At 43.2% G+C, this 27024-nt stretch overlaps 1 protein-coding gene across 1 annotated transcript in view; it reads right to left on the bottom strand.

Annotated features, from left to right (window-relative positions):
• Nucleotides 1–27024, bottom strand: part of LOC142501950 (alpha-2-macroglobulin-like protein 1) — a 101495-nt gene that overhangs the window by 49649 nt on the left and 24822 nt on the right. The window contains exons 11-21 of the mRNA XM_075612580.1: nt 26714–26881; nt 23733–23963; nt 20150–20216; nt 19278–19423; nt 17927–18076; nt 14712–14918; nt 11501–11606; nt 10945–11107; nt 10090–10315; nt 9790–9916; nt 9246–9367 (exon numbers count right to left, since the gene is read on the bottom strand). Coding sequence (XP_075468695.1) covers nt 9246–9367; nt 9790–9916; nt 10090–10315; nt 10945–11107; nt 11501–11606; nt 14712–14918; nt 17927–18076; nt 19278–19423; nt 20150–20216; nt 23733–23963; nt 26714–26881 — 1713 coding nt within the window. The remainder of the gene's footprint in view (nt 1–9245; nt 9368–9789; nt 9917–10089; nt 10316–10944; nt 11108–11500; nt 11607–14711; nt 14919–17926; nt 18077–19277; nt 19424–20149; nt 20217–23732; nt 23964–26713; nt 26882–27024) is intronic.

Genomic DNA, 27024 nt, shown 5'->3' with positions numbered 1-27024 from the left:
ACACCTAACATAAAGATAGTCAGACAGCAACATAGTAACAGTCATTTGTCGAGCCTCAGTGGTGTATTCAGCTTTGATGTTCAACAGTAATGGTCTGAAAAATAGAAAATTTTAAATATAACAACGAGTTAGTGTCCCTATGTGGCCATGTCACCTAACTGGTCAACTAGGATGCAAATTAAAGTCCAAATAAGACACGAAGGTGAGAACCCACGTGTCTAAAATAAAATCAATTTTAAAAGATCGGATGGAGACCCGAATCTGGAATATTCTAAACACCCACAATCTAAATATATGTACCAATACAACGGACCCAAGACGGAATGTTTAAAGGGGACCCTCAATAGAAACACCCACATACTATCAGGCTTTACGGACTATCAGAGGTAGCCCCACACCAACCGTCCACAACTCCCCAAGGGCAACCTACTGTGATATGCCATAGGCGACAGCCATAGTGGTGGGATATACTGACATGCTCTTGTATGCCAGTGGGAGGCCTCTGCAATTGGTACCTAAGGATCTGAAGTGAAAAGACAAAAACTGGTTTGAGTGATAGGTGAACTATGGCACTCATCTCTCATCCCAAACGTCGTACACAAAGAGACACACTAGGACAGGACAGTGAACAAGTCCCGCTATATTAGCGAGATAATATTCCCGGTTCAAGCCCCCTGGATGTAGCGTACCCAATTCCCGAATCCAGAAGGCCCCCCTTTTCCTGAGTGCACTTACCCTATTTCCACCACATCGTGGTTTAGCCACCACTTCTATTATCTGAAACCATAATTGGCTCACATTGTGCCCCACTTGTACAAAGTGTGAGGACATGGGTTGGTCCAGCACTTTACATCTAATAGTAGATTTGTGCTGACTAATTCGTTCTTTAGCTTTGCGAATTGTTTCACCTACATATGCCAACCCGTAGGGACACTTGAGTAAATACACCACAAAGTCAGTATTACATGTGGCATAGTTCCTTATCTGATACCTTTGCCCGTACGTGGATGCGTAAAAGAGGAACCCTTCTGCACATTACCACACTGTGCACACGACAAACATGGAAGGTACCTTGAATAGGTATACCTTTAAAGCGAGATCCTTGTATTTTGGCTGACCAATGCATCCCGTAATGTGGGTGTCCTTCTGTATGACATCAAAGGTGGAGCCGTAAATAAACTGTCCAACATTGGATCTAATCTAATCAAGGGCCAATATTTTCTAAGGATTCTATTAATCTTTGGACTTGCTGTACTATATGTACTTAGAAAAGGTATTCTTTGTAACTTAGTTTTGGTTCTGGTAGATTTTAGCAAAGTCTCCCTGTCAAGATTATCAACCCTTGTTCTTTCATTAGTGAGATCACTAATCGTGTAACCCTGGTCCCCAAATTTCTTAGTCATAGCTGTCAGTTGGTTCTTAAGTCTATTGGGTTCACCCACAATTCTCTTAACACGAAATAATTGACTTCTAGGTAATGCCCGAATGGTACTGGGAGGATGGAAACTACTGTAGTGTAGCAAAGTATTGCGGTCAGTAGTTTTAGAGAATAAATCTGTTTGTAGTTCCCCTGCCCTTTGATAAACATTGGTGTCCAGGAAACAAATTTCCTGGGCATCCTGATGTGCTGAAAACGAAATTGTAGGTATTCACCCATTAAAATATGTAATGAACACAGAAAGGTAATCCGAGGTACCCGTCCACACAAAGAAAATGTTATCTATATATCTGAACCATGAGGTGCAAATCTCTTAAATAGTATATGGGGGTATAGACGAATCTTTCCTCGAACAGATTCATGAATATATTCGCATATGTTGGGGCCACATTGGACCCCATAGCCGTACCTCTTATTTGATTATCCTCAAAGAGGAAATAGTTGTCATGCAATATGATCTTCAAAAGCTTAATCAGTAGTTCACGTTCAATGGATGACAGGTGGTTCTGCTGGATCAGATAGAAATCAACAGCCCACACCCCCTCCACATGAGTAATGGAGGTGTAGAGGCTGCCGAGATCCAAAGTGACCAGCAGCGACTCACATGTGATGTTATGCAGCTGTCTGATGTGTAAAAGGAACTGCATAGTATCTTTAAGGAACGATGGTCCCATTTCTACCAGTGGTCTAAGGATGTGATCTTGGAAAATGGATATAGGTTCAAAAATGTAACCTGTCCCTGCCACTATGGGTCTCCCTGGTGGATTCCCTAGCCGTTTATGGATTTTGGGGGTACATAGGGGACTGGGATCATAGGTTCCTCCATTGTTAGATATAACCGTAGTTGTTTCGTAATGGTCCTGTCCACCTCTGCCTTCTCCAAAATCCCCTGGATAACATTATAAATACCCAAAGTGGGGTCTCCTTGTAGTGGTCTATAGTTCTCTAGATTCGATAGCTGTGTTAAAATGTCAGCCCTATACTGGGATCTATCCATCACCGCTATCGCTCCCCCTTTTTCTGCAGGTTTTATAACAATTGCCTTGTTGTTTTTAAGACCATTGACTGCCAAACGCTCCTGTTTAGAAAGGTTGGTGCTAGCGGAATTCCTATTACCAATAAGGCCCTTAGCCTGTAACTTTTAAAGTTCACGTGTAGTGGATTGAATGTAGGCCTCAACCTAATGATTGGTAAATGGTGGGCTGCTTGTGCTTTTACGTTTAAGGCCAACCGCTAATTCTATAAGGGAAGTATCTGTCCCAACAACTCCTGCCGCAATTACGTTAATCGTCCCTGCCTGAGTTTCCAACCCATCCTGCTCTACATGCCTTCCTCAATGGGCAAAAAAAGCCTTCCTTCTTAAATTGCGAAAAATACGCGCAATGTCCAGATCTAATTCAAAATTGTCAAGTCTATTGCATGGGGCAAATGACAACCCGCGCTGTAAGATCTTATCTTCCATGTCCGTTAAAGTGTATGCAGATATATTCACCACTAATGATGGGACCTCGTTTTGTTGCTGGATGGTGATCCTGGCTGCACTGTGAGCACCACGACTGATCAGATAAGTTTGTTCCTTTTACTTTTTCCCCTTTGAGTTCCATGAACATTTCTGTTATTGATATATTATCTGTTGATCACTTTGTTCAGGAGGCACCGCTCCATTTATCTAGGAGTGGGAAGCCCCTGTATATACATTAAGGCTTTATTTAGTAGGATTTTGTTATATATCTGTTTTCAGTTTTTTCTCTAGCATTGTATTGCTAGTTTATATATTTAGACGTTGGTCCGCCAATATGGAAGTTTTGAACACACAGGCAATGGGGGCTAGTCATGGGGTGTTTTCATATAGTGACATTGATGCCGCTAGGATCACAACCCTTATGAGGGGAGAACGTGATTTTTTAACTACACCGGATAGTGAGAATTTATCAAGAGATCTGGAGAAAGCTATGAAACAGCAAACCAATTTAGAATTACATGGAATAACCCTGGCGGAATATTATAGGGTTAGAAGGATCCCGAGGGGCCTATGGATGTCACTGCGCCCGACGATGTTTACTGATAATAAAGAGTATACGGACAAATTTGAGAAAATATTGAATAAATGTTCATTTGACATCATTACAGTATTTTAACCATAGAGCATATCCAACTAGAATTGACAGTGGTTCAGGAGAAGATCAAAGTGATAGAGGAAAAGATGAAGATCAATAATATGATAGTTGAAGAGATGGATAGCCTCAAAACGAAAATGGATAAGACAGTGGAGGACTTCAGAAAGGAAATTGTTACCAGGAAAAGAAGGAAGTACCAGAGTCGAGGAACATGATTGTAACGAAGACCCATCATTAGTGGTGAATATATCTGCATACACTTTAACGGACATGGAAGATAAGATCTTACAGCGCGGGTTGTCATTTGCCCCATGCAAAAGACTTGACAATTTTGAATTAGATCTGGACATTGCGCGTATTTTTCGCAATTTAAGAAGGAAGGCTTTTTTTGCCCATTGAGGAAGGCATGTAGAGCAGGATGGGTTGGAAACTCAGGCAGGGACCATTAACGTAACTGCGGCAGGAGTTGTTGGGACAGATACTTCCCTTATAGAATTAGCGGTTGGCCTTAAACGTAAAAGCACACGCAGCCCACCATTTACCAATCATCTGGTTGAGGCCTACATTCAATCCACTATACGTGAACTTGAAAAGTTACAGGCTAAGGGCCTTATTGGTAATAGGAATTCTGCTAGCACCAACTTTTCTAGACAGGAGCGTTTGGCAGTCAATGGTCTTAAAAACAACAAGGCCATTGTTATAAAACCTGCAGAAAAAGGGGGAGCGATAGCGGTGATGGATAGATCCCAGTATAGGGCTGACATTTTAAGACAGCAATCGAATCTAGAGAACTATAGACCACTACAAGGAGACCCCACTTTGGGTATTTATAACGTTATCCAGGGGATTTTGGAGAAGGCAGGGGTGGACGGACCATTACGAAACAACTACGGTTATATCTAACAATGGAGGAACCTATGATCAAAGTCATCTATGTACACCCCAAAATCCATAAACGGCTAGGGAATCCACCAGGGAGACCCATAGTGGCAGGGACAGGTTACATTTTTGAACCTATATCCATTTTCCTAGATCGCATCCTTAGACCACTGGTAGAAATGGGACCTTCGTTCCTTAAAGATACTATGCAGTTCCTTTTACACATCAGACAGCTGCATAACATCACATGTGAGTCGGTGCTGGTCACTTTGGATCTCGGCAGCCTCTACACCTCCATTACTCATGTGGAGGGGGTGGGGGCTGTTGATTTCTATCTGATCCAGCAGAACCACCTGTCATCCATTGAACGTGAAGTACTGATTAAGCTTTTGAAGATCATATTGCATGACAACTATTTCCTCTTTGAGGATAATCAAATAAGAGGTATGGCTATAGGGTCCAATGTGGCCCCAACATATGCGTATATATTCATGAATCTGTTCGAGGAAAGATTCGTCTATACCCCCATATACTATTTAAGAGATTTGCACTCTCATGGTTGAGATATATAGACGACATTTTCTTTGTGTGGACGGGTACCTCGGATGACCTTTCTGTGTTAAATACATATTTGAATGGGTGAATACCTACCATTTCGTTTACAGCACATCAGGATGCCCAGGAAATTTGTTTCCTGGACACCAATGTTTACAAAAGGGCAGGGAACTACAAACAGATTTATTCTCTAAAACTACTGACCGCAATACTTTGCTACACTACAGTAGTTTCCATCCTCCCAGTACCATTCGGGCATTACCAAGAAGTCAATTCTTTCGTGTTAAGTGAATTGTGGGTGAACCCAATAGACTTAAGAACCAACTGACAGCTATGACTAAGAAATTTGAGGACCGGGGTTACCTGATTAGTGATCTCACTAATGAAAGAACAAGGGTTGATAATCTTGACAGGGAGACTTTGCTAAAATCTACCAGAACCAAAACTAAGTTACAAAGAATATCTTTTGTAAGTACATATAGAATAGCAAGTCCAAAGATTAATAGAATCCTTAGAAAATATTGGCCCTTGATTAGATTAGATCCAATATTGGACAGTTTATTAACGGCTCCACCTTTGATGTCATACAGAAGGGCTCCCACATTACGGGATGCATTGGTCAGAGCAGACCTTGGCTCAGCGAAAATACAAGGATCTCGCTTTAAAGGTATACCTATTCAAGGTACCTTTCCATGTTTGACGTGCGCACAGTGTGGTAATGTGCAGAAGGGTTCCTCTTTTTCGCATCCACGTACGGGCAAAAGGTATCAGATAAGGGACTATACCACATGTAATACTGACTTTGTGGTGTATTTACTCAAATGTCCCTGTGGGTTGGCATATGTAGGCGAAACAATTCGCAAAGCTAAAGAACGAATTAGTCAGCACAAATCTACTATTAGATATAAAGTGCTGGACCAACCCGTGTCCTCACACTTCGTACAAGCGGGGCACAATGTGAGCCAATTACGGTTTCAGATAATAGAAGTGGTGGCTAAACCACGGCGTGGTGGAAATAGGGTACGTGCACTCAGGAAAAGGGGGGCATTCTGGATTCGGGAATTGGGTACGCTACATCCAGGGGGCTTGAACAGGGAATATGATGTCGCTAATATAGCGGGACCTGTTCACTGTCCTGTCCTAGTGTGTCTCTTTGTGTACGACGTTTGGGATGAGAGATGAGTGCCATAGTTCACCTATCACTCAAACCAGTTTTTGTCGTTTCACTTCAGATCCTTAGGTACCAATTGCAGAGGCCTCCCACTGGCATACAAGAGCATGTCAGTATATCCCACCACTATGGCTGTCGCCTATGGCATATCACAGTAGGTTGCCCTTGGGGAGTTGTGGACGGTTGGTGTGGGGCTACCTCTGATAGTCTGTAAAGCCTGATAGTATGTGGTTGTTACTATTGAGGGTCCCCTTTTAAACATTAGATCTAGCCTGGTCATGGTTGACTGATGTGATGACATCATAGTCTTCTGACTTTCTTTGTTCCGTCTTGGGTCCGTTGTATTGGTACATATATTTAGATTGTGGCTGTTTAGAATATTCCAGATTCGGGTCTCCATCCGGTCTTTTAAAATTGATTTTATTTTAGACACGTGGGTTCTCACCTTCGTGTCTTATTTGGACTTTAATTTGCATCCTAGTTGACCAGTTAGGTGACATGGCCACATAGGGACACTAACTCATTGTTATATTTAATATTTTCTATTTTTCAGACCATGTATTGTTGAGCATCAAAGCTGAATACACCACTGGGGCTCGACAAATGGACTGTTCCTATGTTGCTGTCTGACTATCTTTATGTTAGGTGTAACAGGGTAACATATAGCAAGGATGCGTTTTGTACCAATGAAGTATAATGTACATAATTATGTTACATGAGTTATATATAACTAATTGGTTGGTCTCAGCATACAATATTCATGATATCATTGTGGTGGATGTTGATGCATAGTGGTCCTTCGTTTGATATACCTGTACATGGACTGTTTTTGTATAGATACAATATAGTGTGGTCCCTTATGTGTCTATTCTACATATATGCTTTATTTACACAGATTGGGGTACTAGATGCTGTACATATGGGTATGGTTAGGCTAGGTACGGCTTCAGTATCTGTCCGGTCTCACTGTAAGCACATGCGCACATGAGACTGTGCATCTTTTTGCATTGGCAGGAGAGCCGCACTAGAAGCGAACAGCTGATTAGGCGAGAGGGAATCAGGAACAGCAACTGCCTTTATATGCAGTACCTTTATGCCCCACATGTATATTGGACGAATAGGAGTTCCATAGCAAGGTTTTTCTTATATTCAACCATATGGCAGTGTGCATGGGCATGGGGTTAAGAGATACAGCTGCTTCGTTTTTTCAGCTGTTTAGTGTACATTATACAGTTACAATATCCTTCCTACCCCTTATATACAGTTATTACATTTATTACACCAAGGATTGAGCATTATATGTCCTTTCTCTGTTTTGGTATGCAAAGTTGTAATTTTGTTTTTGAAGTGTATGTTTTTGTCCAATATGAGCCACCGTAGGAGAGTGTTCAGTCCGCGCTCTTGCTTTTTATTGGTGTGGAAAGTTGATGATCCACCGTAAGAGCCTGGGTGGGGAACTTTTGGAACCAAAAAATGCTGATTGATAGCATTATAAATGTTCACAATGGATGTCAGATTATTGAGAAAGGGCCAGTGGGTCCGAAACGTTGCTTCTATTTTCTGTGATTACACCCTGATACCTGTGTTACTTCATTAAATTGTATTTTTCGAATTTGTGAGTGCTCCAGATTCTTCTATACTGGGTATTTATCTATTTTTGTTGCTGGATGGTGGTCCTGGCCGCACTGTGAGCACCACAACTGATCAGATTAGTTTGTTCCTTTTACTTTTTCCCCTTTGAGTGCCCTGAACATTTCAGATTATATATATATATATACATACACACATATATATATATATATATATATATATATATATATATATATATATATATATATATATACACACACACACACACACACACACACACACACACACACACACACACACACACACACACACACACACACACACACACACACACAATATATACTGTATGTTTTTTTTTTAATAATCCTCCCCAATACATATAAAAAATACCCCAACCCATATAAAAATTCCCACAAGCCCCCCAATACATAGAATGCTCCCAAGTCCCCCAATACATATAAAAATACAGACTTACCTTGGCTCAGGCCAGGCGTCTGAGGGGTTCTGCTGGCTGGGGGTGGCCTGGCCTGCGCTGCAGATTTACCCCGACCTCTGGCCAGGCCCTGCTGCCGGTCGCAGCAAGGCCTGCGCTTTCAGCTGCCTGCAAGCCTCTTCTTTTCTCTGCCCCACGCTGCCGAGAATCCACTGCAGGCCCGCGATGGGACTCTCTGATGTCATCACATGACGCGCCAGAAGCTGGGCCAAGCTTATTCAGAGAGTCCCGTCGAGCGCCGGCAGTGAAAGCTTGGCGCAGAGAAAGGAAGAGGCAGCTGAGGGCCGGGCCCTGACCGTGACCGGCAGCAGGGCCTGGCCAGGTCGGGGGAAATGTGCAGCGCCGGCCAGGTCCCCCCCAGCAAGCGGACCTGGGACACCAACCCCGGCAGACCCCCCTGTTGGTGGCCCTGTCTACCAGCACTCCTAAATTCTTCTCAATCAAGGATTCCCCTCGTTTATCCCCATTTAATTTGTAAGTTGTCTGTTTATTCTTGCTTCCCAAATGCATAACCTTACATTTATCTGTATTAAACCTCATCTGCCATTTTCCTTGCCCAAGTTTGAAGTCTCTCCAAGCCCTTCTGGAGAGAAATGACATCCTGCTCTGATTCTACTACCTTACACAATTTAGTGTCATCAGCAAAGATGGAGACTTTGCTCTCTATGCCAGCTCAAGGTCATTAATAAACAAGTTAAAAAGCAGGGGTCCCAGTACGGATCCCTGAAGTACTCCACTCACGACTTTATCCCAACCTGAAAAAGTTAAATTTATGACAACCCTCTGTTGTCTGTCCTTCAACCAGTTTTCAATCCAGGTGCAGTTTTCTAGTATTATCTGTTCGTACTATGGGTGTCTCGCTGCTCGTCAAACTCGCACTTGCCCCCATTTTACCTCCATAACCCCTTGCTATTTCCCCATCTATTCTATTTAGTTTGTTATCTGTTTTGTCATTTCCATAACTGCTTCTGCACAGTACTGAGAGCATGAAGGGAGACTGACCTGCACAAGCAGTGGCCTTATCACTGTGTCGATACTCCCCTGCTTGGGGACAATTGGAACCTCATTATGGCACAAATCTCGCGTGTCCAGAGCCTCTGTCTGCACTGTGATATTAACTTCTCCTGGGGAGGGGGAAGGTAAGACAACAGAGAGTCAAAGAGAGAGATAGAGAGGTAGAGAGAGGGTCTGTACAATGTGCCTACTGTCTCTGTACGTTCTCCCTACCAATTAGTTTGTAAGTTCTTCGTAGCAGGGACTCCTCTTCCACAATGTTACTTTTATGTCTGATGCACTTATTCCCATGATGTGTTATTTGTTACTGTATTTATATGATTGTAAAGTGTATTACTACTGTGAAGCGCTGTGTACATTAATGGCGCTATATAAATAAAGACATACCTAGTTTGGGGTGTCCTAATTATAATTAGGTAAAGGATCAGGTCTCACCAATTTGAGGTTTCATTACTTATAGTTGGTTACAGGGTCAGGTCTCACCCAGTTTGGGGTGTCATTACTTATAGTTGGTTACAGGATCAGGCCTCACCCAGTTTGGTGGCAGTGAGGCTCCAGTAGAAGGTTTTGCTCTCGTCTGCACACAGGCAGCTGCTGTACTGACAGTCAGCACATGGCTCCTCCTGCAACTCTAGGGACGGCTTCAGAGTGGCCTGAACCTGTCAGAAAAAAGGGGTTTAATAGGGCCCAACAGGTGAGGGCTGGATAGCAGCAATGCTCTACAGGTGTCCGCAGCAGGAAGAGGTCTGAGGCCTGTAGTGTCTGCCATGGAGGTGATCACTAATGCCTCTATAGAGAGGTCAGAGAGATGCAGAGAGCGCTGCGCTGTCACCTTGATGCACTGCTTCAGGTAGTTGAAGACAGAGGCTTTGAGAGTGAAAGTCTCTCCTCGCACCACAGAGTACGGCAGAGTGAGCTCCACAAAGAAAGGCTGGAAGGTGCGAAGGGAGGCCGGGGAGGAGAGGCCGAAACCGCTGGGCCCCATGCAGAAGGCTCCTGCGCTCCAGTCTGTGATGGTGTCTGGGGCCGAGTGATGGAGATCAGCACTCCCAGACTCTCTGAGGGACAGACAGTAATAGATAGAAGGTAAGAAACAGATAGAAACTGTTTGAGATGGAGTCACAGATACTGGTAGAGATACAGAAGTGATGTACAGAGGCACTGGGATTAGAGCCCACAGTGAAAAGCATCACAGAGAACAGAAGGCCAGAGGGTCTCATTTTAACACAGAGCACCCAGGTTCGGTCCCCGAGTGATAGTCAGAGCTGCTGTAGAATAATTAACTAGATGCAAATTTGAGGAATCTTGAAATCCTTCTCACAACAGACTGAGAAGATGAATATTCATAATGAGCAAATACTTTAACAAGAGATCAAGTTAATAACACGAGTCAACCAGGAAGGAATATCGACACACACAGAAAGATATTTAATTAAGGCCACAAGGAACTGGAAATACCGCTTCAGAGACACTGCCATTACTACTAGAAGATTATTTCTCTATTTATAGATAGGTGGAGTGGGGCATTACAGAATACATATTTCAGGAGAGACAGGAGGAGCAGAGATGAGGCAGGCTTGGGTAGAGGATCTTGTTGTGTGTTCTCCCCCCCCCCCCCCTCATTGACTCTATCTCATTCTTTATCACACTCCTTTGATTTTCCCCACACTCTTTGGCAGTCACTCACCCCACAGCTGTCAGCTCCCATATCCAGGTCTCGGGGAAGTACGTCCGGACTGTTTCAGCCTCGGGGAAGTCCGTCCGGACTGTTTCAGCCTTTTCCTGCAGGGTTGGGATTTGGCTGTCTACTGGTTCCATGAATGGGTGAGCCGCCCCTCCCATGGGCATAGCTACATGATGAGACAAAGCAGGGTGAATAAGAGATTCCTCTCATAGGAGGCAAAGCTTCCGACTACAGGGGATGCACCCACGGGAACATGCAAATAATGGCGGTGATGCACTTTTGGCGTTTTTATGGCAGGACTTCCTCATGTAGGAAAGAACACACTGGGGGCCGTGATGTCCTTATAAGGGGCATCCTTATAACAGGGGTTCACCCTATAGAAAGGGGCACATAGGGGGCTGTGATGTTCTTGTAGGGGGTGTGTTCTTTCCCATAGAAAGACACTTTTTGCGGAGAAAGACATTCATATAAAGGGTCGTTCTTATAACAGAGGTTCCTCATGCAGGAGGTAGAATGCCAGGGCTGTGTGTAAAAGTATTTACAAGGGAGATGTTCTTACATGTAAACCTGTTTGTAAGTTGTGGGACCATGAGTCCAACTCTAGGTTCCCAGCAGGTCACAGGCTTCTTAATGTCCGAGCTTGTGATTATTTTTAAGCGTGTGGCCTGAAAATATAATCAGACAATAGCAATTAAAATTACTTAGACTAATCTTTATTTATAGAGTATTTACTAAATGGTGCTAGTCCATAAGACATCGTCTGGCGCTGAAAGACAGATTACAGTCTATTCATTTTAATATGCTGTAGGATGACGCCAAGCGCGGGAAGGTGTCTTATAGAATAGCACCAGTTAGTGAATATGGCCATGCTGCTGAGAACAGAAATAGGATCATGTCGCTATGGGTGTGGATAATAATAATAATATTGCTATTTGTTTTTTATTTAGCGCTAACAGTGGCCTTCCAGCTGTACATAGACTTGTGTCGCAGTATGAGTCCCTGCCTCAAAGAGCTTAATGTCTAATCTTGGTACCTTTGACACAGGATGTTGTCCAAACTCACCAGTAGCTAACACTGAGATTTATCTTCTTGAGACGTAGTCATATTACCACTGAGCTACTCCTGATACAAGCAGTTGAAGTCAGTTTTCTCTACATGTTTATTGTTATTATTTGTAAAATATTTATTTACAATACTATACAAAATGGGTCTGTTTTGACCTTTCTAAAATGTTTCCGTGCTCCTCGTCATCTCACCATACAACTTGCCCCTTGATCCTACTCCCTCACGTCTCCGCTCGCTCTCTGGCGGGTCCTACCCTAAATCAACTTTTTAAATTTTCGGTTAATTGCGGCACATTCCCATCCCCATTGCCTTCAAACTACCGGTCCTTGAGCGGCTTTTATACAACCACTTCACTCACTTTTTCTCCTACAACTCCCTGCTTTACTCTTTGCAATCTGGTTTCCGTCTTCTACACTCTACCAAGACAGAACTAACAAAACTGGTCAATGACCTACTCACAGCTAAGTCTAAGGGTAATTTCTCATTACCAATTCTCCTGGATCTCTCTGCTGACTGACACTGTTGATCACCCCCTTCTTTTGCACTCTCTACCCTCTATTGACCTCTATGACGCAGCCTTCTCAAGGCTCATGTCCTACCTATCCATCCGCTCTTTCAGTGTTTCCCTCTCTGGTGTCACCTCCTCTACAACCTTTTTATGTTGGGGTCCCACAAGGCTCTGACTGTGACCCTCTACTATTCTCACTCTACACCTCTTCTCTTGGTGAACTAATACAATCTTTTGACTTTCAGTATCAGCTCTACGTCGATGATACCCAAATTGACCTCTCTCCTCCTCTGACCTCTCCCGCCTTTCTCTTGTCGCACGTCACCAACTGTCTCCCTGCAATTGCCTCTGACAAAGCCAAGAGCGAAACACGTTTGATTACTTTTTGGACACCGCAAGACACCATAGCTCACGGAGACAGCCATTCCCCAATCAGCCATCTGTGCGCATGTGTATACCAAGTCCTAAGCAAATGAAAACAATGGATGACCTTAATCAAGCTGTGCACAAGCCAGGGATGCCGCTGCAGCACACAGGCAGGAGTCGGCACCAAAAAACGGCTGAAGCAGACACTACGCAGATACCTCACAGCAGAGGGATGGACGTGGGAAGGCTTTCCAGCATCAGAGCTGATGCTGGAAAGCTATTCACAAATGTCAATGTGTTTTAACTGTTTACATCATTGTTGACAGTGTGGAAGAGTCTCATCCTAGTGTGAACTAGTTACATGTCAGTGTATGTATTTTAGTATATACATTGTATGTTTTTCAGCCCTTATACACACATTACACTACTGTTTTTGCTTCTGTCTTTTTCTCCCTATCCATACATCAGGGATGATGACTTGAATCCATGCGCTGCAGGGCTTTTTTTCTTCTCTATTCTCACACTACACCTTCTCTTGGTGAAATACCGTAATACAATCTTTTGACTTTCAGTATCAGCTCTATGTCGATGATACCCAAATTGACCTCTCTCCTCCTCTGACCCACCTTTCTTTTGTCGCATGTCACCAAGTGTCTCTCTGCAATCGCCTCTTGTATGTCCCACCATTACCTGAAGTTAACATATCCAAAACAGAACTGCCACTGCCATCCCTGCATCCAAACTCTCCCTCATAGTCAATAACACCACAATTTCTTCAACAACACAAGTCCGCTGCCTAGGGGTCATCTTTGACTCTGCCCTCTTCTTCATTCACACAATCACTAAATTCTGCTGCCTCGACCTCCGAAATATCATTAGGATATGCCCTTTTCTCACTCATGATGCCACTAAAATCCTAATTCACTCACTCATCCTGTCTCACCTTCCATATTGCAACTTTCTCCTAGATGGCATTCCTTGTCCGCCTGTCCCAACTCCATTCCATCCAAAATGCTGCTGCCAGACTCAGCTACTCCATTTCTGCTGCCCCACTATACAAATCCCTACACTGGCTCTCAACAACCCTGCCCCCTCACATCTCATTCTTCATCCCCAAATATATCCTTAATTGCCTTGTACGTTCTGCCCATGACATTTGCCTTTCCTCCTGCCTTATTACCTCCTCTCACTCCCGCCTACAAGACTTCTGCCGCACTGCCCCCTGTCTCTGGAATTTCCTATCATGCACCATCAGACTCTCCGTCAGCATTCAGACATTTAAAAACTCCCTGAAAATGCACCAAGGAAGCCTATCTGGCATACCTCTTACATCTCCCCCTTGGGACCAGCTGTACGACTCCACCCTAACACCCCCTGACATCCTCACCCCCAAACCTTAATGAGATCAGCAATGCGGCATACTGTACCCGGAGACATACTCTGTTCCACAATGATCAGCCACTTTACCATTTGTTCCAGCATTGCTCCTTATTCCCTCTAGATTTTAAGCTCTCAGGCACAGGCCCTCATTACCTTCTGTTTGCGTTTGTCTTTATTTGGTATGTTATTCTGTTTATGTAATGTGCATGTGTCTGTAACCCTATTGTACCCCGCTAGAGAATACGTTGGCGCTTACAAATAAACGATAATAAAAACTACAATTAATATACCTACAAGGCGGCCAACAGTAGTGAAGAACTGTTTACAAAATCCTTTTGTTTGCTATGGGGGTTGCCACTTAAGTAATGCTGAAATTGTAGGGAGCTCAGCTTTATATCCAACCCCTTGGTATTTTCCTACCAGGATCAAAGTAAAGTGAGAATGCACTAACCTTAAACAAGCTGTATACATCAGCATCATCTTGTTGGAACCTGGGGTGTATTATAGAGCGCCTGGATGGACGACGTGGGGGACGCATGGGTCTTACAGGTAAAAAAGAGCGTCTGTGGTAATGTAAGTGGCCATGTTCACAGGAATTAGTATCCTGAACCCGATAATCATACCCTCCGAAATCAGTGAATGGGAAGAGATTGTGAACCTAGAAGAGGGGAGAAACAGAGAGGGTGAGGGAGGAGAAGGGGGAGAAAAGGGGGATGGTGACAGTGGGTGAGAGAGGGAATGGGGATAGGGGGAAAGAGAGAGGATGGAAAACAGAGAGAAAGGGAGAGACGAAGAGGGTCAGAGCAAGGACGGATAGAGGGGCAGAGACAGAGAGGGCTTTGCACTAAGAAGTGAGATTTTTAGCGGCGTGAAAACATTTTTCACGTCCGCTAAAAATTGAAGCCAGAGGCGCGATTCACTAAGGAGTTCAGCGCATTCTGGATCGGCCGAGCTCAAATCTGCCCGATCGTGCGTGCGAGAGTATGCGGTGTCCCCGGGATTCAGTGAGTGAGCTTATCTAAAGGTAAGGAAACAAAAGAAATATATGTTATTTTACTTTTTCAGGTTTTTTAATTTTTGTTAATGTGATTGGTTTTTTTGGGGGTTTTTTTATGCCCATTTATTGCTCCTATATGTATGTATGTCTATATTGATAGACATACATACAGGGACACTCAATGGGTGTTTTGCAAATGATTGTTGCCTTGTTTTGATGTATTTAACATGTATTTTGCTGCTTTGTTTAAAAATATTTGTGCAATGTAATTTTAATTTAGTTAGATGTAATTTTTTGTTGTATTTGCAAAAGTTTATTTCAGGGGCGGGGGCTTGCTTTTGAATAGTTGCTTATTTTTGGTAGTTAAGATTTTGGCTGACTGTGTTACTTTGAACATGCATTTATTTCTGAATGGTTAGGTTTTAGACTTTGAATAGTGAATTGTGTAATTGATTTGGATTGTAATTGATTTTGGATTGGATTAATTGATGGTAATTTTTTCTGTTTACTTCTTGCTTTATTTTTATTTTATGTTTGTTTGGATGGCATTGTATCTTGCTTGTAATTGTTTCTTTTATTTTGAACATTGATTTGGCATAGTGTTACATGATGCACAGATCAATTGCATCATGTACACAGTGTACAATTCTATTGTTTTATTGGCATTTGGTATATATTTATTTGGCTAGGTGCTGTGTTTTCTTGGGAGATGAGATTTATTTTGTTTGGCAATGTGCTCTTTAGCGATGCAATGTGATTTGATATTGAGATGTGCTGTTTATATTTGTGTATTTTTTGGTAATTTGTATTCATTTCTTTGTATATTGGTTAATCATGCCCATTATATATATGGGGTTAAGTGACATTAGAATGTATTTGCAATGTATTTTTCTGGCAACGGAGGACAGGGACATTGGTGACTGTCAGATTGCCTTCATATTGCTGTGGTAAGTAGAACTGTATTTTTGTAACTTTATTTATGCTGTTTAATGTGTTTAATAATGGACAAATAATCTATTATCCATATCTGGATAATAGTTATTTTGCCCATTACTGTACTGTATGTGTGTTTGGTGGTACGGGGTGGTGGGAGGGGGGGTATTGTATGTATTAATGTTTATTAAATATAGTAATGTTTATTGTGGGGCGGTTCTGTGTAGTGTTTTTATTGTGGGCAGTGGGAGTGGGGGAAGGGGGTATTGTCCCCAAGGGAGGGTTGGTAGGCCTCCCGGATGGGTAGTGGGTGAGGGTGGTTAGGCCTCCTGAGTGAGTGGTGGGGGAGTGAGTTTTAACCCCTAATGACTATAGCGGTTACTAACCACTAAAGTAATTATGTGGTTAGGGGACATTAGATTGGCTCTTTTTATTCTTGTGTATTTTTTGCAGCAACGGAGGTGGGCATGGACAGGATGAGGGTGGCCTTCATTGTGGCAGCCGGGCAAGGGTGTATTTATTTTATTTATTCTGCTTAATGTATTTGAAATGGGCAAATGCATTATTATCCATATGTGGATAATAGTAATTTTGCCCATTACTGTAGTGTATGGGTTAGGGGGCGGTGTATTTATTTAAAAGTATTGTTTATTTTTTGGGGGCACACCATTGGTACCGCAGGCCCACGGACACCCCCGCGGACACCCGCGGGACCCCTGGACACACCCACGGGACCCTCAGACACACCTGCGAGACCCTCGAACACCCCCGAGGACACCCCCGGTCAACCCCAAGAACACCCCCGGTCACCCCCGCAGACACCCCCGGACCTCCGCGGGGTCAGTCGGGGACACCCGCCGGCCTGTTGTATGGATGGTGTGCCTGCAAAAAGGTAAACAAAGACATTTTTCTAAGTCTAGCTCCTTTTGCACCTGCCTTTGGTTGATGTGCTTTTTCTTGCGCGTTTTTAAAGCACGATCACTTATTGCAGCTTTGAGAATCGCGCAGACTAGCAGAAATCGGCGCATTTAGATGATCGGGCGAGCTTTTTGGGACTTTAGAAAAAATTCTTGAAAAAAGCCAGTGTAAGAGCGCAAACTCCCTGTTATCACTGCTTAGTGAACCGCTCTGAGCGCAATATCACGTTCTAAAAGCACTTTGCGCTCTAAAAGCCACATATTGGAGCTTAGTGCATAGCCCCCAATGTATGAGAAAGGGGAGGGACAGGGAGGGTGAGATAGGGGAGAGAGCGGGGTAAAGCCAGAGTGAGGGAGGGTGAGAGATGAAGAGAGTGCAAGAGAAAAAAAAGAGAGAGAGGAGAGTGTGCAAAAGAGACAGGCAGGTAGACAGAGAGAAAGACAGTTATAGTGAAGAGAGAGAGAAAAAGAGAGGGGGAAAAAGGCGAGATCTACAGTACAGACAGGAAGAGGAATGATATTGCAGAGATACCCTGCAGGCTTCTAGCAAGTATAAGATATTGTCAGTGCTGTATTTGAATTTGAACTTAAGCATGACTGTCTTGGTCCACACTACATGAGTGTGTAATCCTGCATTTCACTTTGTCAGAACTATATTAATGTGAGCTCATACAGGTCTAGATTTGTCAGAACTTTATGAATGTGAGTGTGCACTTCTACATGTCTCTTACATCACCATATGAATGCAAGTGTGCACTCATACAGGTCTAGATTTTTCAGCCCTATATGAATACGAGTGTGCACTCCAACATGTCTCACTTGATCAGCACTCAGCTCTCTCTCGGGTTTCATCAATACCACACTCTGATCCACTACTCTCAGGGCACACAGAGATCCTGCGGCTGCCTGAACCCGCAGAGACATGTCCGATCCCGGGAGCACCTCATCCGGAGTGAACTGAACCGCCACCTGTATGGAGAGAGAGATCACTGTGCAGGGGGGCACTCACACCGACACTGACTTGACATTGCCTCTCTGTAACACTCTCTTAAGGTTGGAAGAAAGGAGATTTCACCAGCAACAAATTAAAGGGTTCTTTACAGTAATTGGAATTCATTACCCATGGAGACTGTGATGGCAGATACAATGATTTGTTCAAAAAAAGGTTGGACATTATTTAGATAGGAAAGGTATACAGGGATATATATCAAATAAGTACGTGACGCGGGACATTTCAATGCATTGGAGATACCGGCACCCATAACGGGGCCTGTGTCTCGGGAAGCAGGGTTCCCCGGACCTGAAACCAACACGGTTCATCTACACTAGGAATAAAATGTATATTAAAAAACATAATTTTCGGGCGACATTTTCGCTGGGAGAGGCGGCTCTCTCAGAGCAACACTCTCTGCAGCAGAAATGTATCGCCGGGTTAGGCCTTTTAACAGGGTCGTTCCTATCGCTGTCAGCAACTCGCTCTTTTTGGGAATTTTGCTATGAACGGTAATGAAGGCTTGCTGAATACCATGATAGCAACACTCCAAAAACCGGCGATTTACATGGACTGGCGATTTTTTTTATGAACGCATACTGCATGAGGCCCATAGTCTCTTCCTGTGTAAACACACACTCTCTTCCTGTCTCATTCTTTTTATCTCTCGCTGTGCGATACTTTATTTCCTTGTGGGACACTCCCCCTCTGTCTCACTCTACGGGACACTCTTCCTCCACCTGTGGAGACGCTCTCTGTCTCTCCCTGTGGGACACATTCTCGGTCTCTCCTGTGTCACACTCTCTCTTTGTGTCTCCCTATGCGACTGCCTCTCCCTGTACAACACATTCTCTATGTCTCTCCCTGTGTGACACTTTTCTTTCTGTCTCTCCCTGTGAAACACATCCTCTATGTCTCTTCCTGTGTCACACTCTCTCTTTGTGTCTCCCTATGTGACTGCCTCTCCCTGTGAGACACATTCTCTGTCTCTCCCTGTGGAACACATTCTCTATGTCTCTCCCTATGTCACACTCTCTCTTTGTGTCTCCCTATGTGACTGCCTCTCCCTGTGAGATACATTCTCTGTCGCTCCCTGTGGGACACATTCTCTATGTCTCTCCCTGTGGGACACTCTCTCTCTTTGTGTTTCCCTATGTGACCGTATCTCTCCGAACTTACTTTGTTCTTGAAACATCTCATCACGTTGAATTTTGCAGAATCCGCCACAAGTTCTCCATCTGGGAGTAAAATGTATACGAGGGCGCGAAGAGTCGGAGAATCATCCACACTGAGGGGGAGCTGGAGAGAAACCGCACCCTGCAGGACTGAGAGAGACGGAGACATGAAAGTAGGAAACTGAAGACAGCTCACTTTAAACTGCGAGAGAGGGAGATACCTGAACTTGTATAGACACAAAGAGGGACCGCACTCTGAGAGGGAGGACATCTGGAAAAGTGAGAAGAGAAAGGGGGATAGAAAAGAGAGTGGGGGAGAAAAGAGGAGAGAGAGGGGAGAGAAGAAGAAGGAGGGTAAGATAGTTCCACAATAAACCAGTTCCTGATCCTGAGGGCTTGGTGGGAAGGACCTGACTTTAGTAAGGAAAGAGACAGTAGATTAAGAGTCTGCAGGAAGGGGAGAGGTGATTGGGGGTAATACTCTGCAGGGTTCCACTAGCATGGAGATAAATGCAACAAATTAAGGCCCAAACTCAGATTAGCAGATGTGAGTAACTGCCCAGAACACTGCAATATTGGGGAGAATGTGAGAGAGCAGTAAGAGAGAAAGAGAGGGTGTGGGGGAGGAGTGAGTGCCAAAGAGGGAGAAAGGGACTTTTTCTGTTTTTACAAAGTCAGGAAAAGAAGTAAAGATTTCTCACAAAATACACAATGGATGTAGATTTCTGGGTGTGGAAGACAGGGGGTAGATTTCTGTGTGGGGCAGAGAGGGGTCAGATTCTTAGTGTGGGAGACAGGGGGTAGATTTCTGAGTGTTGGGAAGCAGTATATAGTACAAATGTCACGGTTACTGTGGTAAATATCTAATTCTCTCACCGTCTTCTTCACTTTTTATTGGTATTTCTACATTTCCATAATCCTGTAAAGTTCCTTTTGCGGTCACCTGGCAGAAGAGACACAAAGGATTATAACGGAGCTGTCCATAGCACTAGTTCTGATAATACATTATAGGGAAAGTGAGAACCAATGTATCTGTCCCTCCCGCAGCATAACAGGGTGACACAGTGACACTGACAGAACCAATGTCAGGGTTAGGGGCCTTTAGTTACAAACAGATTGCAGCGTCCACTACAGGAACATTATCAACAAAATAGTTATAATAGGGCCTGCACTGAGCATACACACTGGGACATACTGTACATGTTTCACTAATGCATATGCACCTGCACTCAGAAATACATACACACACTAATACATATATACACACTGATACATAAATACATAGATACACTGATACACACACGCACACACACACTGATACATACACAGTGAAGTAAGAAAGATACCTCCCACTCAACCTAGGGTAATATGTAGTCAAGGTGCACTAGGGTCAATTAATGGACAGAACAAAAGAGGCACGTTCCCCATAGGCGGGGACAGTATAGAATACCCAAAGTTTTGCACTCGCTAGACTGAGATGGCTGAGTGGTAGACTAGTGACTAGCACAGAGAGGTACCTGAGGTATGTACTTGTGGTGGGCAACTGAGTGTCCCTAAATACTATGGATGGTAGTATGAGGTAGGGTAGTTTAAGAATATTTATTATAAATGCAAAAATGATAAAATAGGGCAGGATAAAACCCAGCGAGCCTATCGCGGGCACCGGCATTCTGCCTGTACAATTTAAATCACACTCTAAACTAACAGGCTGAACCCACACAGGCTCTTACCATTAGAGCAGCACTAAGCCAGGAGAACGCAATGGTTCAGCCTCACCTATAGGGATCGCAGCTTTTGCATACACGGCTGGTTTAATAGTCAGCCCTTCCTTTAAAGGGACCGCAGCACTTGCTCATACAGCTGATTGAATACTTTGTCACACAGAGCCCTATCACGAGCGGTCTGCGTGCCACTAGCCACCAATAGTTGCGTATACTTGGTGGCCTGTACCTCATCCACCAATTAGTTATATGCCTGAGGTGGCTTTAACACTTTAATGCCCCCAAAGTGTGTGTTTTATTCTGCCCTATTTATTTGATAATTTTTTACATTTAAAATAAATATTCTTAATCTACCTCATACTACCATCCATAGTATTTAGGGTCACCCAGTTACCCACCGCAAGTACATACTGTACCTCATGTGTCTCTCTGTGCTAGCCACTAGTCTACCACATCAGTCTAGCGAGTGCAAAACTTTGCGTATTCTATACTCTCCTCGCCTTTGGAGAGAGGTGCCTCTTTTGTTCTGATACATACCCCCACCGATACATAAATACACTGATAGAGAGATGACCAGCTCTACATGTAGCTGCACTCACAGGCTGCCATGGAAGATCTGGCCACTATTCCCAGTCCACCCAAGATTTTGTGAATCTCCCACTCATTCTGGGATGCTTGACCTTCAAGGTCCACCCTTCATTTCCCTGAATTCTCATTGGGCCAGTACGAACCTGGTCCTTGTTGAAACACAGCATATAAAAAAATAATTAATATAAGTATTACTTATTAGTTTATATTTAAGTGCCCATTTTCTGGTGTATATATATATATATATATATATATATATACCAGAAAATGGGCACTTAAATATAAACTAATATTATATTATAATATATATATATATATATATATATATATATATATATATAACACACAGAACCCCTACAAGCTCATATTGAACCCCCAAAATAACCATTTTATATATATATATATGCGTATAAGTGTCAAAGAGGAGAGCTACCGAGCATGGCAATATATATTTAAAACCAGAGACAGAACATGAAACACAGACAGAGCTCAGTGCTACATCCTATGACACAAATACACAGTACAGTGCCTAAATATATATATATACAGCTTAACCCTGTTATAGTGTGGTCCTCGGGGGCCACCCGCGACCACCGCATTATAAACGGGGTTGCAGAAAAAAAACGGCCGCCGAATTTTTTTTTTTGTGGTGGTACCGTATTTGCCGGAAGGGGAAAGCTGAGAATGCTCCCAGCATTCCCAGACCCGGTGGGGCAGCGGCAACAGCACACAGCACTTACCCGGCATCTGGCAGCTCTTCTCCCTGTCTCTGCTTCCTGCTTCTGCTTCCGTCTTGCAAGAGCAAGCTCCCTTAAAGAGACAGTGTGTCTCTGTGTGTGTGTGTGTGTGTGTGTGTGTGTGTGTATTTGACTTTGTGAGACTGTGTGTGTGTGTCAGTGTGTCAGTGTGTGTGTGCAGTGTGCTGTGTGTGTGCAGTGTGATGTGAGTGTGCAGTGTGCTGTGAGTGTATGCAGTGTGCTGTGAGTGTATGCAGTGTGCTGGGAGTGTGTGCTGAGTGTGTGCAGTGTGTGCAGTGTGTGCAGTGTGTGCAGTGTGTGCAGTGTGCTGTGAGTGTATGCAGTGTGCTGTGAATGTATGCAGTGTGCTGGGAGTGTGTGCTATGAGTGTATGCAGTCTGCTGTGCAGTGTGTGTGTGTGTGTGTGTGTGTGTGTGTGTGTGTGTGTGTGTGTGTGTGTGTGTGTGTGTGTGTGTGTGTGTGTGTGCAGTGTGCTCTGAGTGTGTGCAGTGTGCTGTGTGTGCAGTGTGCTGTGAGTGTGTGCAGTGTGCTGTGAATGTACGCAGTGTGCAGTGAGTGTGTGCAGTGTGTATGCAAAAAAAACATAATTTTTTTTAATTCGGGTCCACGCTCAAACCGCGTTATATGCGGATCCACGTTATATGCGGATCCGCGCTATAACGGGGTTGAGCTGTATATACACACACACACATAAAGGAGAGATATGTAGCTTCCCGTCGGGTGCACACAGAATCACAATCCAGCCCCAAGTGACATGCATGGCGAAAAAGAATCACTAGGTGGTAATCAATAGTTCGATTTATTCCATCTGGCAAAAAAATGTATAAAATGGGAGACGCTTCGGATTGTCCAGGTTGACAAACGACTGCATAGTCCAAAACGTCACCAATTTTATACACTGTTTGCCAGATGGAACACATTTACATTTTCATGATCACTTTGTGATACATATCTCCATACATATATATAATACGGGTTGTATTAGGTAGGCTGTGTGATCCATAGTGCACAAGCTACCATATATAAATAATTTATTACAAGCTCATCATGTAATCTATGTGAAACATATGACACATTACACAAACATGTGAGACCTGTTCCTGGTCCACATGGGAGGGCATTATGGTCCTCTGAATCGTTCACTCCCACGTCCTATTTCCATATTGGCTGAGGCAGAAGTCTGTCTGTCTCACCACAGGTTGACACAGTGACATATACAGAAGTGACATTTGTCCCATTAAATCTGTCCTCCCATTGAAGGTGAAATGTTGTCCCTAAAAGAATGAACTTATGTGTCATTTAATACCGGTAGGTTTTTCCAATTTCAGAGTGGCACAGACAAAAGGGACTTTTTTTAATCGGTCCCTCCCAGTGAAGTGACAAGCTCCCCACCAGGTAATGTAACTCCAAGTGCTTGGCGTCCTTCTCCAGTTCCTTCTGTGGAATGATATACTCCACCCTCACTTCCTGCTTCCCCTCACATGGGAGCGTCCTCTCCATGGAGTGCAGCTTCAGGAAGCTTTTGCTGCGGGAGTAGAAGGGTTTAAGGGAAAGGTGCCCAGCAGTGTGTTCAGGAGAAACGTAGTCATAGTTGTAACTATGAGTCTCCAGGTTTGTACTGGCCTGCAGGAAAGAGACACATTACTCAGTATATACGCAGGAAAGAGACACATTACTCAGTATATATGCAGGAAAGAGACACATTACTCAGTATATACGCAGGAAAGAGACACATTACTCAGTATATACGCAGGAAAGAGACACTTTGCTCAGTATATATGCAGAAAAGCGACACATTACTCAGTATATATGCAGAAAAGAGACACATTGATCAGTATATATGCAGAAAAGAGACACATTACTCAGTATATATGCAGGAAAGAGACACATTGATCAGTATATACGCAAGAAAGAGACAAATTACTCAGTATATACAGTATGCAGGAAAGAGACACGTTGCTCAGTATATAAGCAGAAAAGAGACACATTGCTCAGTATATATGCAGGAAAGAGACACATTGCTCAGTATATATGCAGGAAAGAGACACATTGCTCAGTATATATGCAGAAAAGAGACACATTACACCGTATATATGCAGGAAAGAGACACATTGCTCAGAATATACACAGGAAAGAGACAAATTGATCAGTATATATGCATGAATGAGACACATTGCTCAGTATATAAACTATCTGGGCGATCCCTGGATGATGTATAGTGACGCGACGGACCCAGACGCATTCGTATGATGCCACACCGGCCGGTTTTGGCGCGACGGGTGTAAGTATAAAGGGTGCAGTATGGTATGTATAATTACACCATGATAAAGTCTCTGTCGGATGAAACGCGTTGGTGCGTTAGTCCTCTCTTCATCACTGTACTTTGATTATACCACCTTATACTTTTTACTTGGAGTTGCCCTGACTTTACTGTATTCTCCTTGCATGGATGGACTTTGTGCTGTGCTCCTTTGCTCCACTATCTTCACCGGCTGATTTAACCTTACAGGATAGCACGCCCTGGAACCTAAGAATAAAGGATTCATCCACGATTTCCCTATGGAGAGGTAACGGGCTTTGGCTCTAATTGTTTACCTTTGACCTCATTTGGGATCATCATGGGGTTTATATATCCAGACCACTGGATGCAGTTATCAAGTGGCTACTGCTGGGTTTGGTTACCCCTGGAATGTAGTTTTCTTATGGACTGTTATATACCATGATAGGTTCCAGTCAACCATCTGCATATCAACTTTTATATACTGCATGATCTACACTTATATTTCAGCACCATCTTTCCACACATCTCTCAGTATATACGCAGACATGAGATGTGATATTCATGGAGCTTCACACAATATTCTTTATTATTTATTATACCAGGAGAAACAATGTGTCCTGAACAATACAGTCCTCCAGGAGTCCCAAACACGGCAAGACAGAGAAACAATGTCTGCTGAATGTTTCAGTCATAGAGGAACCACAAATAACTTTAACAATCCAAAAAGAACAATGCAAGGGGTGATTTATATACAATGTGAAACATTCAAGAGAAATGGAATAGGTCTGAAACATTGATGTTGTTAATACATTTTGAATATTATTTAAACTAAACTGTAAGTGCCTACTATTATTATTTTCATACTGTATGTATAGTATACACACAGAAATATATATATATATATCTGTTATCATTATTTAGCATAGGTTGAACTTGATGGACGTACGTCTTTTTTCAACCTCATCAGCTATGTAACTATGTAACTATGTAACTATCATTCCGGTGGACTAGATTCTGGCTCCATTCGCCACTGTTTAAATCTGTTTTGCCACATACCTTTACTACCGTATTTCCTCAATTCTAAGACGCACCCAATAAAATTGGGGAATAAAACCACTACATTAAATATGCAGAAAAAATGTTTTTACTAGCAGATATTAGCATACATTTATCCATACAATTACTACAATATTCTACACCAGCGGTGCGCAAACTGGGGGGCGGTAGATTTTCTGGGGGGGTGCAGCAGTTAGAGAGGTCCCACGCTATGTAACTGATGATTTGACTCCACAGAGGGGTCTTATATGCATTCACATGTTGGTAGAACTGTATACACATCCCCTTGAAAAAGACCCCTCTGTGGGGTCGAAACGTCGGTTATTCGTGATATCTATGCTGTTTAAGCTAATATAACCTTTTTGTTATCTACCTACTGTGTGCTGTCTCTACTTTATCAGTCCTCGGATGGTAACATATATATCTATATATATATATATATATATATATATATATATATATATATATATATATATATATATATATATATATATATATACACATATTATTTCAGTTATGGTGGGTGAAAAAGGCGACAAAAACCTCCACTGTTAGCATATAGCCAATAAAGAATATCACTTGTGAGCACATTCACGTCTTAGACAGATCTGCAACCCTGCCTTTCACCATTATCCCCTAGCATACAGTGCTTTCACTGCACCAAGGGATTCTGGGAAATTACATGGAAATGGGCACACAATGTGTCACATTTTTGCCTGGAATCCATTTTTACACGGAACCCTTATACACAAATGCTCGCTGTTCACACAGGTTTTAAGCATAGCATGGGTTTAGATGCAAAGCCAGTCAAACTACTCACAGACAGCTGTTTCAACCTTTTTGGTCTCATCAGTGTGAGATTGGTTTTTCTGGCTTTTCAATTTTCCAATTGTTACAACCAACCTCACACTGATGAGATCCAAAAGGTCGAAACAGCTGTCTGTGAGTGGTTTGACTGGCTTTGCATCTAATCCCATGCTGTGCTTAAAAGCTGTGTGCTAGTATGAGAAATAGGTTAATTTAGTTCCTCACGTACCCTCAGATTAACACTGTCCACCCAGTGTGTTGTGTTCTCCAGTTTGAAGGAGGCTCGTCCATTCTCATCTGTCACCAAGGTCTGGTTTGTGCCGCTGCCTGGGTCTGAGCAGGTAAGATAGATCACTTTGTCTGGGAGGGGAGAGTCACTGGCATCTACCACTTTCAGCTGCACATACGCAAGAGAGAGAGAAGGTAATCAGCTTCACCAGCTGTCACCAGGGATTGTGAGTAGCACAGAGGAGGGGAGAGTGCAGAGAACATGGGTTATTATACTCCATACCCAGATCTAAAACCTAAACTCTAGCAAAC

Source organism: Ascaphus truei, chromosome 8 (genome assembly GCF_040206685.1).
Source record: "Ascaphus truei isolate aAscTru1 chromosome 8, aAscTru1.hap1, whole genome shotgun sequence".
Classification (NCBI taxonomy): domain Eukaryota; kingdom Metazoa; phylum Chordata; class Amphibia; order Anura; family Ascaphidae; genus Ascaphus; species Ascaphus truei.
Note: the sequence above shows the minus strand (reverse complement) of the source record. Positions and strands in the feature narration are given on the sequence as shown.